Source organism: Monodelphis domestica, chromosome 5 (genome assembly GCF_027887165.1).
Source record: "Monodelphis domestica isolate mMonDom1 chromosome 5, mMonDom1.pri, whole genome shotgun sequence".
Classification (NCBI taxonomy): domain Eukaryota; kingdom Metazoa; phylum Chordata; class Mammalia; order Didelphimorphia; family Didelphidae; genus Monodelphis; species Monodelphis domestica.
Window position 1 is genome coordinate 234057861 of NC_077231.1, and position 16579 is coordinate 234074439.

Below are 16579 nucleotides of genomic sequence, written 5' to 3' on the forward strand. Positions count from 1 at the left end.
TTGCCAATCCAAACAAACATATCTTCAATTTCACCGTGGACACCATGTTTGACAGCTACTTATTTTTATTAGTAATAAGCCTCCAAGATTAATTTTTATTATTAACATTATGGAAGTTTCTTTTCAGCCTATTTTTTTTATTATTAAAGCTAGCTATAATTTTGCCACTGAGGGCCAGGGAAGGCAGGAGAAGCCTGACATTTCGTAAGAGAGATGGGGCTCACACTTGCCTCATGTTATTTGGCTATCCTGGAGTCTAACTGCAGAATATTTCTGAAGTTCAAAAGCACTTTTTTTTTTTTGGTTTCCACATCCAGAGATTGGGAAAGTGTTAAACTAAAGCTTGCTATAATCATATTCAAAATTTCTTCTTTACTGTTTGAAAAACCAAGAATTGGAAAATGGTTTAAAAATTAATTATAATACATTTATTTTATAATGTGAAACACAAAACCATTCATTTCTAATTACACTCCCTTAGTACTTTTAGCACTAAAGTATTACCTTTACTTTTTAATTAAAATTAAGTCAAGGATACCTACGGGGCCTTCATTTCAGGATCTCAGCACATCTGAAAGTTTTGCTAGTGAGAGAACTAAATAAACATTTCAGCCTGACTTCTTTATCACTTTGTTTCAAGTATTAAAGTCAGAAAAACATCTTGGGATATATTTTGCAAGGCACATTTTTACAAACCAGAGAGTGGCATTCTTGTAAAATAAACAGAATTGGAAAAAGAAGTTGGCATAAAGCCAACTATGGTACTTAGACCTTTGTTTAACTAAATTCTATGCCAAAATACTTTAATTAATCCAGTAGAAATTTCTCTTTATTCTGAAAGGCCTTAGGTAAAACTAATGACACCCCATATTCTTCCACCCACAATTTGACTATAAATATTTGAAAATGACTTTAGCATTAATTTAGATTTTATCTGTGGAAGATAGGCCCTGGTTTCTGATGTGAAAATCTGTAAGGAGACTGCCTTGGCAACAACCAGTGCCTGCTATCATTCCTTCAAACCGAATAGAACAATTTTGAGTACTTTCTTTTCTTTTCTTTTCTTTTTTTGTGGGGAGAGTGGGAGTCAAAAAGTCCAAACTACTTAATTTGTGAATAATACTTTTAGTTAGCATACTACCTAAATTCCCCTTGGGTTTCTCATAAGCTATGCTTCAAATTGAATTACTATATTACCTGGAAAAGGCAGTATAATCAGAAATTAAGTCTAGGAGTGGATGAGGACTTTTTAACGTCATAAACTCAATCTCTGGCACTTCTGTTTAGTGCTCTTAGAAACTCACTATCCTCCTATGCTTCACAGTGACTTGAGATCCATCAATAAAAATCATGAACCATCCCTATTTCCAAGGAAAATCCATTCTGGGCTCTAAGAGAATTGCTTACCGCAAATTTCAAAGGTCTGTAAGCATCAGAATAAAAATAGAATCGTTTGAATTCTTTGTATATTTTGTCCCCTTTCCTTGGAGCAAATCTCTTGAATGTCCTTGCATTAGTTTCCTCATCTTCTTCAAGTTTGTAGTCATTCATTCTCTCACAAACGGTCTCCAAAACTTCTGTTAAGAAAGCCTCTGACTGGGCTAAGGGAATCTATCATAAAAAAAAAAGGGAGGAATTTCTTAATTTTAATATTACTCAAGAGACCTTTGGACATCAGATTGCATGTGGAAACTGACATACACAAGCTACACACACAAAAAGGGCATTCATCTTCCAGTCTATTTAGCCACTCACAAAAATTACATGCATCATTTACAAGGCTAGCTCTTGCTTATGTAGCGTTTTGTTAAACAAAAAGAAAAGAAATGAAAAGAAAAAACTGCACACCAAAATCTTTACATTCAATTTTTAAAAAGCAGCATATTTGTCTATTCGTACCTACTTATGTATATTATATGTACATATCACAAGAAGCAGCCTGCAACATTAAGCCCACAGACTTCTGCTATTTTGTTTCTACACGACTACAAGACTTTTCCTGTTTCTGATCCTTCGCTGTTTGAGCTTCAGCGGAGCTCTAGAAAGAAGACCCATCGTCTGAGCTCTCCCTTGGTCCTTCCTCGCAGCTAGCTAGCTGTTCATCAACTCTGATGCAGCTGTTTAATCCTTCCCAAGAGGTTTTGCAAGAAGGTTAGGGTTGGGGTGGGGGGGGGGGGGGGAGAAAGAAAAGAAAAATAATGGCTTACGCAATTTAACTTCTCCAAGGTTCTACTATTTCAGCTTTATTTTAGAACAGCTGGTCCATGTCTTTGTCCGTTCCTTTCCCTTCAGAATTCAGCAAGAATTCAGCAGAAACATTTAGACACTAACTACATACTTAGTGAGGGTCTCAACAGCTAGTGCTCTAAGGGTCAAAGAGCACCCCTCGCCCTTGGTAACCGGGACAAAAAAACTTCTCTCCAGTCTAGACAGGTCAAGGTGCACGATGCTCCGGTCCCTGTTGCTCCTTCCGGAAGGGGGCGTGACCTGCAGCCAAGTGCACAGTAAACAACAGTGCCGCATCCTTCGGCCTTTAGAAGATTTTTTTTCCCCCCTCTCTCTCCACCCTCTGCTGATCAAAGTAGGAAGTTTTCATGACAACCATAGTGAAAGGGGCTGAATCACAAATGAACTCGATTTCTGCAATGTTGATATATCCAAGCTCTATTGTCTCTTTTCAGACACAGTATGAACCCTTCCGGTCTCAATGATTACATTACAGAAGCACTTTCACATGTGCTCCCCATTTACACAAAGGGTCTCCTTGCTTCACCACCATCTGGCCACAAATCAGATAAATAAAAGCTCCAGAATTAAAATTGAAGCCAAGTTTTTGTTTGTGGCGTGTTTGTGTGTGTTTAAAAAACTAGATTCCGTTAGGATTCACACTCCCAGCCCCACTCAACTCCATTTTCAATATGGAATCTACCCTTTAAAAAAATGAAACTCTGGAAAAGAATGCAAAAAGACAAACATTGCTGATGAACTACCCACTGTCACTCCTACGTTTCTTCTTCAGAGCCCATATCCACAGCAACCTGCAGCCCCCTCACACTCCAAAACTCCACTTTAGTGTTTTTTGTTTATTCCCCATTTATTAATTAAATATTACCGAAATTTAGTTTTAAAAATCAGAATCTGCCAGGAAACCTGATTTATTCTCTGAACGATTAAAAATTCTAAAATCGCATGTGAGTTGTTTGTGGTGAAGAAAATCGTTACACAGTATCTAGTAACAAATAAATGTATATTCCAACCGGGAGGAATGCTTTAGTTTTGTCTTTGGGGGAAAAGACACTCACGACAGGTAATATATTTATGTTAATTTCAATTTGATATCAATAAATGTTTATTAAAGACCTATTATGCATGACATCTTACGGTTTAAAAATATGCATATGTAGATTAAAATAGAATTTGTGGGTAAAGAAAAATGATTTTAAAACATCATATTACAATAGCTAAGTATTACTATGTTGTGTAGTTCATCACCAGGAAGAAGCTGTAAATGCAGTGTTGGATAGCTGAGTTAGCTGATTAAGAGAGCCTATCAACAGAAGGAATTTTCTGCTGGATAAATTTGAGAAAATTTGGTTTCTAGCAAGACAGTATTTTATTTTTAAGTTCTGAAGAGCAGACCCCTCCCCTTTTAAATCCAAATGTTTTTAAAGAAATCTCATGCCTCTCCCTCCCTCTCTTTCTCTCTCTGTGTCTCTCTCATTCTCCCCCCAGTGTCTCCCCCTCTTTCCTTCACACCCAATCAGAGAAGCTAACGCAGTAACTTGGGGAAAATATATAGGATGACATCACATGGCTGCCAAGGATAAGGCTTTTGAAAAAGATCGCTTAGAAACTTAGATTTGAACTCAAGAATAGAACATTATTGACCAGTAAACATTTTGATGCTGAAGTTTCTTTTTTTCCCCCCTCAAACCAACTTAAACTTCCTTGTTATTAAACGGATGAACCTGGAAGCTACTAAAACTTGTGAAAATGCACAAATGCACACCTCAATAATATATGTGGAAGTTAATATAAGTTGTTTTTAAAAGAACTCCGTTTGGTGACATATGTGCCCAATATTTATCAAAGAACACCCCATCCTCGTTGACAAATGTAACAGCTGTTTCCCTTAGTTTTCAAACATTTAAAGATGCTTGGCTCTTTAAATAAAATAGGCTGTTATCTTTTTTTTTTTTGTAAAGACATTATCTATAATAGATACCACTATGGTATGTTAACTGAGATTCGGTTGTAAGAATTCTTTAAGCAGTCAATTCCTTAGTGTATTTAGCTGATGCAACAGAACATCATAGAAATGACTCACAAAAACCTTCCTGCCTGATTTTTCCTTAAGTTACATAATTATTCAGTGCTCAGTGAAACAAAGGAAGAGAAAACTCACCAGACAACTTCCTTTGGTCCGTCCAATTGCATAAATTATTTGATTTTATATCGTCAATAGCACTGAATTTGGAAATATAGATAATAATGTCCATAGTCCGTGCCTTTTAGCTCTCTAAAGATATACTTAGGAGAACTCGTATGATTGGAGTTCAAAGAATTGTATTTTCTTGAACTGTCCTGAGTAAATTTAAACAATGTTCACTGAATAATTGAGCCTCTTTTTTTTTTTTCTTGAAAAGTGTTTTGATACTAAGAGAGTAATAAGTATTGGACAAGTGGAATAAGACTAAGTCTTTCTTTCTATACTGTGAAGATTTTGAATAGTACTTGTCAATAAAGCAACTCCTATTGTAATCTTACCGGAGACATGGGCCTCCACCCCTAAAAGACCGTCTCAGAGATACTAACCTCATTAAAATATGAATGAAGAAGGCAGCCATCATTGTAACAGGGAGAAAGCCATTTTGCCCAGCACAAAATTTTCTTATCTGCTGTAGCTTTTATGTAGGCGTCTATGTATTACATGTCCTAAATCAAAAAATGAGCTCTAGTTTAACATTCATTGCAATTATAGTATACCCAAGATGAAAGTTTAATCTTAAGTATTCTAACTTTTCAAATGGAATCTCCAACTCTTGATTAGTCTTCCTATATGTAATATATAACTTGTGATTTTAAAAAATCCAATTGTATATCTTTATCTATTTCCAGGCATTCTGCTGAGCCTGGCTAGGTCAAGTGATAATCAAAATGAGAAAGAAGCATCCCTTGATCCCAACTTTAAAATTGAGGGAAGTCATGGCAACTGACATCTATGCTTTTAGCCTGCAGAGAACTACAGCCAGTGAATTTATTACAGACCACTATGACAACACTTTAATAACAGGCAATTACAGGATGCTTCCCATGTTTGTTCATTACTATGTCTCTGTTAATCTTGTAGTAAATTTCTTGGTTGATAGCTATCACAAGCATCACCAGGAATACAATTATGTTCCAGGGCACAATAATAGGTGGGAATTGTCATTGTGGTAGAACTGCCTATTCCAGCCACAATCTGCCAAGCTGAAATAGATTTCAGCTCATTTTTAGAGTTCCACACTTCCATCCTTGGGATATTAGGCTGCTGTTTGCACTATTTAGCTACTTGGAACTGATCTGATGCTATTTCCAAGAGTTAGTTAATGTAGAAATTTTAATTGCATTGAAGAGAATGTTGCTTGCAGTTTAATCACTAGCTTTTCATCCTTAAAAATATTGAAATCGTTTCTGATATTAGTTAAAAGTCAATATTTAGAAGAGAAAATTCAAAGCTCTCCTTTGCTCTAGGCTACAGAAGAGGAAACATGAATTCTGAAACTCTCGCAAGGCTGATGAGATATATAATTAGCTATTATGTTAATTGAGTCTGCTATGAGTTTGTTGTATGAGATTTCTTCATATAATATGCAAATAGCATCTAAGGTTTAGTTTTATTAGGCAATATAATTAGAAATCTTCTAAAGGAGTGAATTTCAATGAGGAATAATAAAGGTTGGTAAAATTTCAGTTTACTAGGGAACAGAGATATTGCAGCCCATCTGGACTTAATCAATAAGAAAGGTTTTAGGCAGCATATGTTTAGAGAGCAAAGCCAAACATTGTACCAGATATAGCAGAATTACTCCATCTATTTCTTTTCATCATAGGATTCTCTGTTAAAAATAAAGTGAGTCTTTCACAAATAAAATCTTGAGGCAGGATTCTGATATTTGTGAAGTGACAACATAAGAATGGTGACAAGTTTATAAAGATCATGTACTCCAAACCCAATAGGACTTGGACAACTGTAAAACGACTCATTTCTACAAATGACTTCAAATCAAGTGTTTCCTAAGCATTTTCCACTTCTGTTGCTGAGTGGCAATAGAATACCACTAAATTAATTGCAAGGATGGGTTGTTCAGGCTAACAAAACAAGATCAACATTACTTTTGAAAATGTTGCCACCTTCATCTTGCAAATTTAATAAATAAATCTCAGTCATATTCTCATCTTTAGCTCTTCCTCAGCTTAATAGTGATAGATCATATTTTGAGTAAAGTCATTTAATGGATCACCTTATAAATTATTAGAAAATGGGGAGCATCTAGCAACTGCTAGCTTCCAGAAAATTTTCTAAAGCAATATTATCTGTTCCTTGTTACAAGATATAAAATTGACTTTTATATTTTTTAAAATCCTGTTAGTCTTATTTTTAAAAATCCCACAAACAAATAGCAAAACCCAAGCTTGCATAACAGAGAATTCAGGTAAAATCAAATGTCAGTTCTATTCCCAGGAAAGACTCTGTACATTCCCAACCTAAGAACTATTTTTGTCTTGGACTTTTGATCCATTTATGTGAAACTTTTTTGAGCTTTTTGCCTTGTTGCCAGCATGCATCAGAGCACCAGATTAGGGTACTAGTGAGTTTTTTTTAAAGTGCAAATTGTTGGAATTAGTGAAAGCAAGAGAACCATAAAGAGCATGAGTTGCTATTAACATACATACACATACATAATACATATATACATATACCTCCCCCCAAATGATGTTTAATACTAGAGGGGTCTCTTCTATATTCTATGTTAAAGAATTTTTTTAAGCCCCTCATTTGAAGCTAGGCACATCTGGAACAACATGATATATGCTAATTGGTGATAGTTACTTTATTTTTATTTGGTCTAAATAGAATAAGGAACAGTTAGACCTTATGGCTTCATCTTTCAACATGTTTCACGACTTGTTGTTCAAGAGAATTATTCTAGCTTCCTCATCCTCTGATACCTGGAAAGACCAGGAACTAAGTGGCAGTTTTCAATACATAAAACTGAGACAACTGTCCTAGCAGACCACCTTCCCAAACAGAACAAGTGAAAAAGTCACATTCTTGGAGACTTCTCTGGCATTCCCTAGCACTGTCATCTGTACATATGGCTACTAGGAAGGGTCTCTGTGAAAACATTAGGGGGTTGGGAAGATGGACAAGTATATTGGATGATCAGATGAAAAAATGTTGATCTATCACCGCAGATGTGCTCTCTCTCTCTCTCTCTCTTTCTCTCTCTCTCTCTCTCTCTCTCTCTCTCTCTCTCTCTCTCTCTCTCTCTCTCTCTCTCTGTCTATTTCTCTCTCTCTGTCTATTTCTCTCTCTCTGTCTATTTCTCTCTCTCTCTCTCTCTCTCTCTCTGTCTATTTCTCTCTCTCTGTCTATTTCTCTCTCTCTGTCTATTTCTCTCTCTCTGTCTATTTCTCTCTCTCTCTCTCTCTCTCTCTCTCTCTCTCTCTCTCTCTCTCTCTCTCTCTCTCTCTCTAAGTCTTGCCAGACCTACATGCACATTTATGTGTGTGAACCAGCTGGTCACATAGCTGACAAGCAAGCCAGAAAACTTTGCATGGCTTGTGGATGAGGCCAGAGACAGCTGAAAGGAGGAGGGATGAAAGGTTTCCTGACATTCTGCTCAACATTACCCATTCTTTGTATACAAGAAATAATGCTGAGCTGTAGGCGCTCTGGATTCTACTACCCCTTTCTAGCCTGGTCTCAATACCAGCTTGGCAAGGTGGAGATATCACACATCATCTCTAACCCTCAGCCCTCTCCATCCCATGCTTTGCTGTCTTTCTCCCAAGGATTCTTGGGAGAACAGTTCACTATTGACTTCAGGTTTCTGGCTTTGAAAAGTAAAGAGAGGTAAGGAAAGAAGGAAGATTTCTGACATAGTTGCATGATATTCCTCACTCCCCCGGGGGAACCCTTCAGGTTACTAGGGCCACATCTGAAGAAACCTTTGATTTCCATCTGTTGTCTAAGACCCTTCCTCTGTATATGCGCCCACAACATTGGAAGTCACCATCAATGATCACCTAAGATGATACTAACAAAAGCTGAAATATAAGATTACAAGGTCTGCAAAGCCTTTTACATAGATTGTCCTATATGAGCCTCACAACAACACTGAAAGATTGGTACCTCATTTTCAAGATGGGGAAACTGAAGTCTAGACAAGTGGAAGGACTTGACAGTTAGTAGTGAGTGTAGGAGCCCAAGGGGCATCTTCTTTAGAAATCAGGGCTCTATCTCCTCTTTACTTACTAGAAAACCAAAGGTAGAGTTTTCAGTCACCAAAGCCAAAGGGCAATTCACTCCAGAGTTGTTCAAGGACTTAGCTAGAATTTGCTGGCATATGACCTAGAAGAAACTGCTTAGCTCTAAGTCCTGTGATTCTCTTGTATTTGTCAAGGATTCAAGGTACAACAGTGATGAGAGAAACAGTCTCAGGAGTATTTGTGCCAGAATTTGAAATTAAAGGAAAAAAAAGATGAGATAATAGTAAGTCATCTATATATTTATTTTCACAAGTCATACAAAGCTAAATATTTAAATATAGCTTTAAGGCATGTGTATATATAGACATATAGACATCTACATACACACATATACATATACACATATTTACATATCTATCTATCTATAGTCATCATTGTTCAGTTGGGTCTAACTTTTCATGACCCCATTTGTGGTTTCTTGGCAAAGATACTGGAGTGATTTGCCATTTCTTTCTTCAGCTCATTTTATAGCGGAGGAAATAGAGGCAAAAAGGATTAAGTGGCTTGCCCAGAGTCACACAGCTGATAAATGTCTGAGACCAAATTTGAACTCAGGTTTTTTTGGTTCCAGGTCCAGCACTCTAGCTGCCTCAATAGGTAGACAGGTAGATACATAAAATGGTAGAACAACGGACAGATTGGTAGAAAAAATAATAGAACAATAAGTAGATGATTTTTGTTTTCAGTTATGTCTGACCCTTTGTGACCCCACTTGGAATTTTCTTGGTGAAATACTGGAGTGGTTTGCCATTTCCTCCTCTAGGTCATTTTCCAGATGAGGAAACTGAGACAAATAGGGTTAAGTTACTTGTCCAGGGTCACATGGCTATTGTCTGAGGTCAGATTTAACATCAGGTTTTCTTGATTCAAGGCCTGGCACTCTAACTACTGGGTAACCTAACTAGTGATATATATGCATATATACAATATGCACATATGCACATATATAAAATCAGTTATATATTTAAAAGCAGCAATATCCTATTTAACCCACACAAACCTGGGACATGATCAGGTTTCAAAGTCCTAACTTTGTCACTACTAGTTATGTGATTCTATGGAAGTCACTGCTGTGTGCCTCAGTTTTCCCATCTGAAAATGGTCTATACCATTTATATAATACCTATACTCTCTATCTTTACAGAGTTGTTGAGGTGGAAAGAGTTTTGTAGTTCTTAAGGAGTTGTGTTATTGTGGCTTATGATTGTTAGTGAAAATAGGATTCTTTTATTTTCCTTATGAAGAAAATTAAACTTAGGGAGGTTAAACTTAAGGAGGGATAAAAAAAATGTAGTCAGACAGCCAGTAATGGCAAAGCCAAGGCTCAAACCTACATCTTCTGATTCCTAATCCAGTGTCCTCTCACTTTCCTTGAATGGTTTCCATTTCATTTTAGTGATATTTAAAAAAAAGAAATGAAATGAAACCATTTCACTATCCCTTGGAAGTTCTTTAAGGCAAGACCACTTAATGGTAACAGGAGGACTTAAGGAAGAGGGAAAACATCCTGTCCATTCCCATCCCTGCTAAGCTCTGAGTTTGTTCCAAGGGAGCTGATGGTGGCTTGCTTTGAACATCTTGGAGTGGGGACAAAATTTCAGTCTTTATAAATATTTAATTTTTAAAAAGAATCAGAAGTCCTCTAGAGTTAAATTTGGAGAATAAGATGATTAAGCAAGCTGGATACTACCCTTTGGGGTTTGTTTTTTAAAGAGTGATAATAAGGTAAGCTAGCAAGATTTTATTGACTTTTGTGACTTTTAATCCAGCTATGAAATTCTGGTATTTTTTTTTTTTTTACAAACTTGGCCATAGGCAAGCCATTGAACAACTATTTCTGTGTCTAAGCTTCTTCATTGACAAAATTAGGGAATTTGACCCTATGGACTCTCTGTCTAATTCTAAATTTATGGTCCTATGTTCTCTCTGGGCCTCTGTTCCCCAATTTCTAAAATCAATCATTATTAAATAAACATTTATTGACACTCTGTTAAGAGCTGAGGATACAAAAAAAAAAAAAAAGAGGCAAAAACAGTCCCTGCCTTCAAGGAGTTTACATTCTAATAGGGGAGACAACATGTATACAAAAAATATACAAATAAGCCATATACAGGAGAAATAGGAAATAATGAAGAGAGAAGGCACTAGAATTAAGAGGGGTTGAGAAAGACTTCCTATAGAAGATGAAATTTGAGTTAGGACTTAAAGGGAGCCAGGGAAAATAGGCAGAGATGGGGAGGAAATGCATTCCAGGCAGAGGAAACAGACAGAGAATGTCTGGAGCTGAGAGATGGAGTGTCTTGTTCATGGAACGGCCTGGAGGTCAGTGCCACTGAATCAAAGAGTATGTGGTAGGGAATAATGTATAAGGAGATTGGAAAGGTAGGTGAGGGCTAGGTTAGTGAGGGTTTGGAATATCAAAAGAAGATTTTATATTTGACTCTGTAGGTAATAGGGAACCAATTTTCAGTAGGTCACAAAGTAAGCTAGATTTAGGGGACCCAGGAAAACCTTCTGCCTTTCACCTTCCCTATTACTGTAGAGAGTAACCACCATCCTACAAATCCTTCAGATCAACCCGTTAGGAAAAATCACTTTAGTGGCTGATTGGAGGATATATTGGAGTGGGGAGAGAGTTGGGGCACACTGAATTCTGCAACAGCAGGCTATTGCAATATTCCAGGTGTGAAGTAAGGAGTGGTAGACACTACCACTACAATAAAGTGGTAGCAAAGTTGTAGGAGAGGAGAGAAGGGGATATTTGAGAGATGTTGCCAAGGTGAAATCAATAGGCTTTGGCAACACATTGGATATGGGGGTGGGAGAGGGGGTTTTGAAAGATAGTGAGGAGTCCAGGACAACTCTTAGGTTGTGAGTTTGAAGGACTTTCAGAATGGTGGTTATTCTCTACACAGTAATAAGGAAGGTGAAGGGCATAAAGTCTTCCTTGGTTCCTTAAATCTAGCTTACTCTGAGACCAAATCTATGGGAGTTTATATTCAAGTTTTTCTTCTCCTCTTGGATTTTCTTGTTCAGGAACCTTTACAAAGGTCTTCTACTTAGGACCAGTCTAAGCCCTGAGATAATCAGTAGCAGAGAATTGGCCTAACAGAGTATGATGAAGAAAGGAACAGACTTAAGTTCTTGTTATGTCTAGAGCTTTATAAATAGGGATCATAATCTTAATCTCAAATTAAAAGAAATTATTAGTTTGTCAGAGCAAGGAAGACATATGTTTTGATTAGATAGCTAGTAGCTCAAAAGATAACATTAGTTTGTCTATCTTTGATTTTCTGAGATATCAGAACTCATTTAATACTAAGATTCAACATTTCCCCTTCCTGATTGTGGGGCTGCCCACTTATATCTATGTCTATGTCTATGTCTATGTCTATGTCTATGTCTATGTCTATGTCTATGTCTATGTCTATGTCTATGTCTATGTCTATGTCTCTATCTGTCTGTATATATATCTACCATATATTATGGCTGAAGTCAAAGTCAACTTAATAGTTAGACCAAGAAAGATTAATTTCTAAATTCATGACTTACAGTTTGAATAACATATCCATTATCAAATTAAATCATGTTTATGATCAATTAAATGATCTGCTTTATTCATTTTGTCTTGCTTTTTTACTTACACCCCTAATGCTTAGCCCAATGCTTTGCACATAGTAATTGATTAATGAAAGTATCATCAATTCTTTGATTCATTGGTGACCACGAATCACCACAAATCAATGAAAATGTCTTTCAATTTTTACAAATATATTGGAATTGAACAAATCTAGGATTTCACATCAGAGTCCAAGGAAAAGTATGATCCTATCCCAGAGGATTCATATTTCCTTAGAATGTATTTGGTGCTTAATAAGTGTTTGCTGCATTGAAAGTGTGAGATAATTTTAGGAGAACTTCTCCATGTATATTAATATTTTTGTTTAAAAAATAAAACTAGAAAGAACATTTTGCTTCATAATATGGTATCATGGAAAATACGCTAAACTATAAAAACCAGGTCTGATTTTGGTCCTGGATTGGCCACTTATAATATGTCTTTAGGCAAATCATAAATTCTCTACATCTCATCTCCCTTATTTAAAACTGGAGGGGTAGCTGGGTAGCTCAGTGGATTGAGAGGCAGGCCTAGAGATGGAAGGTCCTGGGTTCAAATATGGCCTCAGACACTTCCCAGCTGTGTGACCCTGGGCTAGTCACTTAACCCCCATTGCCTAGCCCTTACTACTCTTCTGCCTTGGAACCAATACACAATATTGACTCCAAGACAGAAGGTAAGGGTTTAAATAAAATAAAATAAAACGGGAATAATAATAACCAGTGCCAATTCCTTACAAATAATATGTTACTGGGTATGGGAATTAAAAAAAATTGGCACTGCTCTGTATCCCCACCAGTACAAAGCTCAGATGTATAGCTTTTTATGAGTTTTTGATGGAATCATAATAATAGTTTATTGTGCCAAGTATTGTGCTAAGCATTTACAAATTTTATTTGATTTAATCCTCACCGCAAGTCTGGGAGGTAGGTGCTATTATTATCTCAATGTAGAATATTAGTAATTTTTAAAAGCCTTGAAACTGATCTCAGAATTGTGAGGAATTACTGAGATAAAATATTTTTATTTTTAAAATGCTTCAAAGGAAAGAGGGAATCCAAAGATCTGAATTCTAGTCCTGGATCTTTCAGTAATTATCTTATGAACTCAGGCAAATCAGTTCATCTTTTGCATCTTAATTTCCTCATCTGTAAAATGAAAGTGGCTGAACTAGGTTGTCTCTAAAGGGCTCCTGCAGCTCTGAAATTCTGATTCTCTTAGCACATTCAACCTTCTTGTTTTAAACATGAAGAAAATAAGGCCCACAGGGTGCAGTGCCTTGCTTTAAATCACAGAGTTGGTTGGTTGCAAAGCCTGGGTTTGAATGTGGGTATCTTGATTCTCCTTCTTATCCTCATTTCACTCTACTGCCCTCATTGGTGCAATGAAAAGGTAGACTAGTTCCTTGTACTTTCTTCCAGCTCCATAATTTGAAAATTATGTCATTTATTATTTTATTTCTAGAACACTATCAGCAAATCTTGAATAGGCCTTTTTTCCCTTAGCATCTGCACTTTTCCATCATTTATAAAAACAATATTCAGGATCTAGAGGTGAAACAAAAAATAAATTATTAAAGACTTTTTATTTCTGTTCAAGAATTCAATCTGCAGGAAAAAAATCCACCCATGTCCTCTTTCCCAGACCATGACAAAAGCATGCTCCTTGGTACCTATCAATAAAAAGGGACATCACTGATGTGCTTTCTACCCCCCTTGAATGATAACTGATAGTCCTGTGTTGAATTATTCCAGTTTGTTTATAAAAAAATTTTGTTCCTTCTTTTTGGACTGTTATTCTTTTTTTTTAACCCTTACCTTCCATCTTAGAATCAATACTGCATATTTGTTCTAAGGCAGAAGAGTGGTAAGGGCTAGGCAATGGGGGTCAAGTGACTTGCCCAGGGTCACACAGGTAGGAAGTGTCTGAGTCTAGATTTGAACCCAGGACCTTCCATCTCTAGGCCTGGCTCTCAATTCATTGAGCCACCTATCTGCCCCCTGGATTAAATTATTCTTAAAATAACTTTTTCTAGGTGGCATGATTAGTTTCTGAATGCTTGTTTAGAGAGGATTTACTTTCCATTTTAGCAGTTTTAGTATGGGCTAAAAATAGCTTAAGGTACCCATTTCAATTGAAGGTAAAATCTTCACACGTTCATATTTCATTATTTATTTATTTATTCTAAAGATTTATAATTTATTTATTTTTCCATGATTATATAATTCATATTATTTCCCCCCCCTCCCATAGCCAACGGGCAATTCCACTGGATTTTACATATGTCATTGACCAAGACCTATTTCCATATTATTAATATTTGCAATAGAGGAATCATTTAGAGTCTGCATTATAAATCATATCCCCATTGAGCCGTGTGATCAGGAAAATGTTTCTCTTCTGTGTTTCTACTCCCACAGTTCTTTCTCTGGATGTGGATAGCAACAAGGTAACATTTTAAAGGAAAATAGGTTACAAGATTTTGAATATGAATATGATACCTTTGCCATAGATATCATGGGCAGATTATCATAGTTGAAGGAAGGAAGGAAGGGAAAGAGAAAGAAGGGAAAGGAGAGAGAGAGAGAGAAAGAAGACAATATTATTACATTATATTATTATTATTATATATTATATATATATTATATCCATTATGATATGCCTTGGAGTCAGATGATCATAGAATCATAATTCAAGAGTTGGCAGAAATCTTAGAAGAACTCTGGTCTAAATGCCTCATCTTACTAATGAAGAAGTTGAGACCCAGATATATTAAGTGACTTGTCCAAGGTCACAAATATAGCCAAGTCAGGATTCAAAGGCAGGTAGATACAGAAACTCTAAGTTAAAAACTGTCTGCTAAACACAAGTACCAATTCTGGCCCTTACTAGCAGGTGACTTTGGGGTAGTAACTTAAACTTTCTGAGGTTTGGTTTCTTGATATGAAAAAAGGAAACATTAATGCCTTCCTGCCCTCCCTCATGGGGCTGTTATGAGAAAAATGTTTTACAAACATATGTAAGTTTATAAGTCTATATAAATATGTTGTGTATTGTAAGTCCATATAAATGTGTGCTTGGGGAATGTATCTGGTTCTTTTTTAAATGATTTTTAGTAGCACCTTATGTACATTAACTTTAACTTGACAATGTTTTTAATAAAGAGATTCTTTGAAGATATTTCTTAGAGGTATCCAGACTGGGGAGGCCTTTATCTTGGTAGTAGGAGATGAATTTGGAAGCTGAAAAATTGGCAGCTTTTTGGCTAACTATTCTTGTTAGTATCATCCTGTTGCTGACTATTCAGAAACTTCTTTATAATTGTCTCAGAGAGTTCATATAATTTCCTTTGAAAAGCAAAGCATAGGCTACCTTCTTTGGGGGACAATTAAGTGGACATAACTTTCTGAGATGTCCCGTTCACTTTTATCAGTCTATGTCACAGACTCTAGTCTGCTGAAGTCAAGAATGGACCGAGGAAAATTTTGTGGAGCTGAAAGTATGGTCTCTTGTCTATTACTGGGACTGTTTTCATAATGATAATTTCTCTCAATTTATGATTTTATATGCAAGTCTCTTCTTCAAAGAGAGACTAGTCAAGTATAAGTAAAGCAGGCAATTTGATGACAGAGCTCCTTAGAAGGTGCTTCTCATGCTTAACACTGGTTGTTTCATAGCATTAGAGCATTATGAATCTAGCAATTCAGCCTTTCTGACTGTGGGACTCAGAGAACCAGCATTTTTGACACATATACACACACAAAATCTGATTAACACACATGAATGAGGGCAAAGAGACCAAATTAATTACTCATTATTAAAGCTGTATAACTTATTGCTACTGGTTATCTTAGAAGGATTGGGTCAAATAGTCACTAAGAACTTAGTGTGTTTTTCCCCCCTGGTTATTGGATTACGTTGGCCATGCTGAAAAAGCTACTCATCTGGGGAAAGTTATTATTTATCCTGGACAACTGCAGTTATTACTGGGTCACATACTATAGAACATATGTGAGAATAGTAGTATATAGTCATCACAGGAAGCATAAACTAGAGCTTCCCTAGAAACTTCTGGGGATATATGTGGTTAATTGCTGATATAGCAAATCAGTCCCATTACTGGCTACTGAGCAGGAAGAGCCCCCCCCCTTTCTTTCCTTCTTTCCTTCTCTCCTCCCTTCCTCCCTTCCTCCCTATCTGTTCTTTCTTTCTTTCTTTCTTTCTTTCTTTCTTTCTTTCTTTCTTTCTTTCTTTCTTTCTTTCTTTCTTTCTTTCTTTCTTTCTTTCTTTCTTTCTTTCTTTCTTTCTTTCTTCCTTTCTTCCTTTCTTCCTTTCTTCCTTTCTTCCTTTCTTCCTTTCTTCCTTCCTTCCTTCCTTCCTTTCTTCCTTTCTTCCTTCCTTCCTTCCTTCCTTCCTTCCTTC

General features: G+C 36.4%; 1 protein-coding gene across 3 annotated transcripts in view; it reads right to left on the reverse strand.

Annotated features, from left to right (window-relative positions):
* CNPY1 (canopy FGF signaling regulator 1) overlaps window positions 1-16579 on the reverse strand; it is a 74332-nt gene that overhangs the window by 32173 nt on the left and 25580 nt on the right. For 2 of the 3 annotated variants that reach the window (XM_007504661.3, XM_007504660.2), the window contains exon 2: window positions 1408-1611. In XM_007504661.3, coding sequence (XP_007504723.2) covers window positions 1408-1611 — 204 coding nt within the window. Of the gene's footprint in view, window positions 1-1407; window positions 1612-2207; window positions 2770-16579 lie in introns of those variants that run through there. The other variant, XM_001364497.5, reaches the window with a different exon arrangement.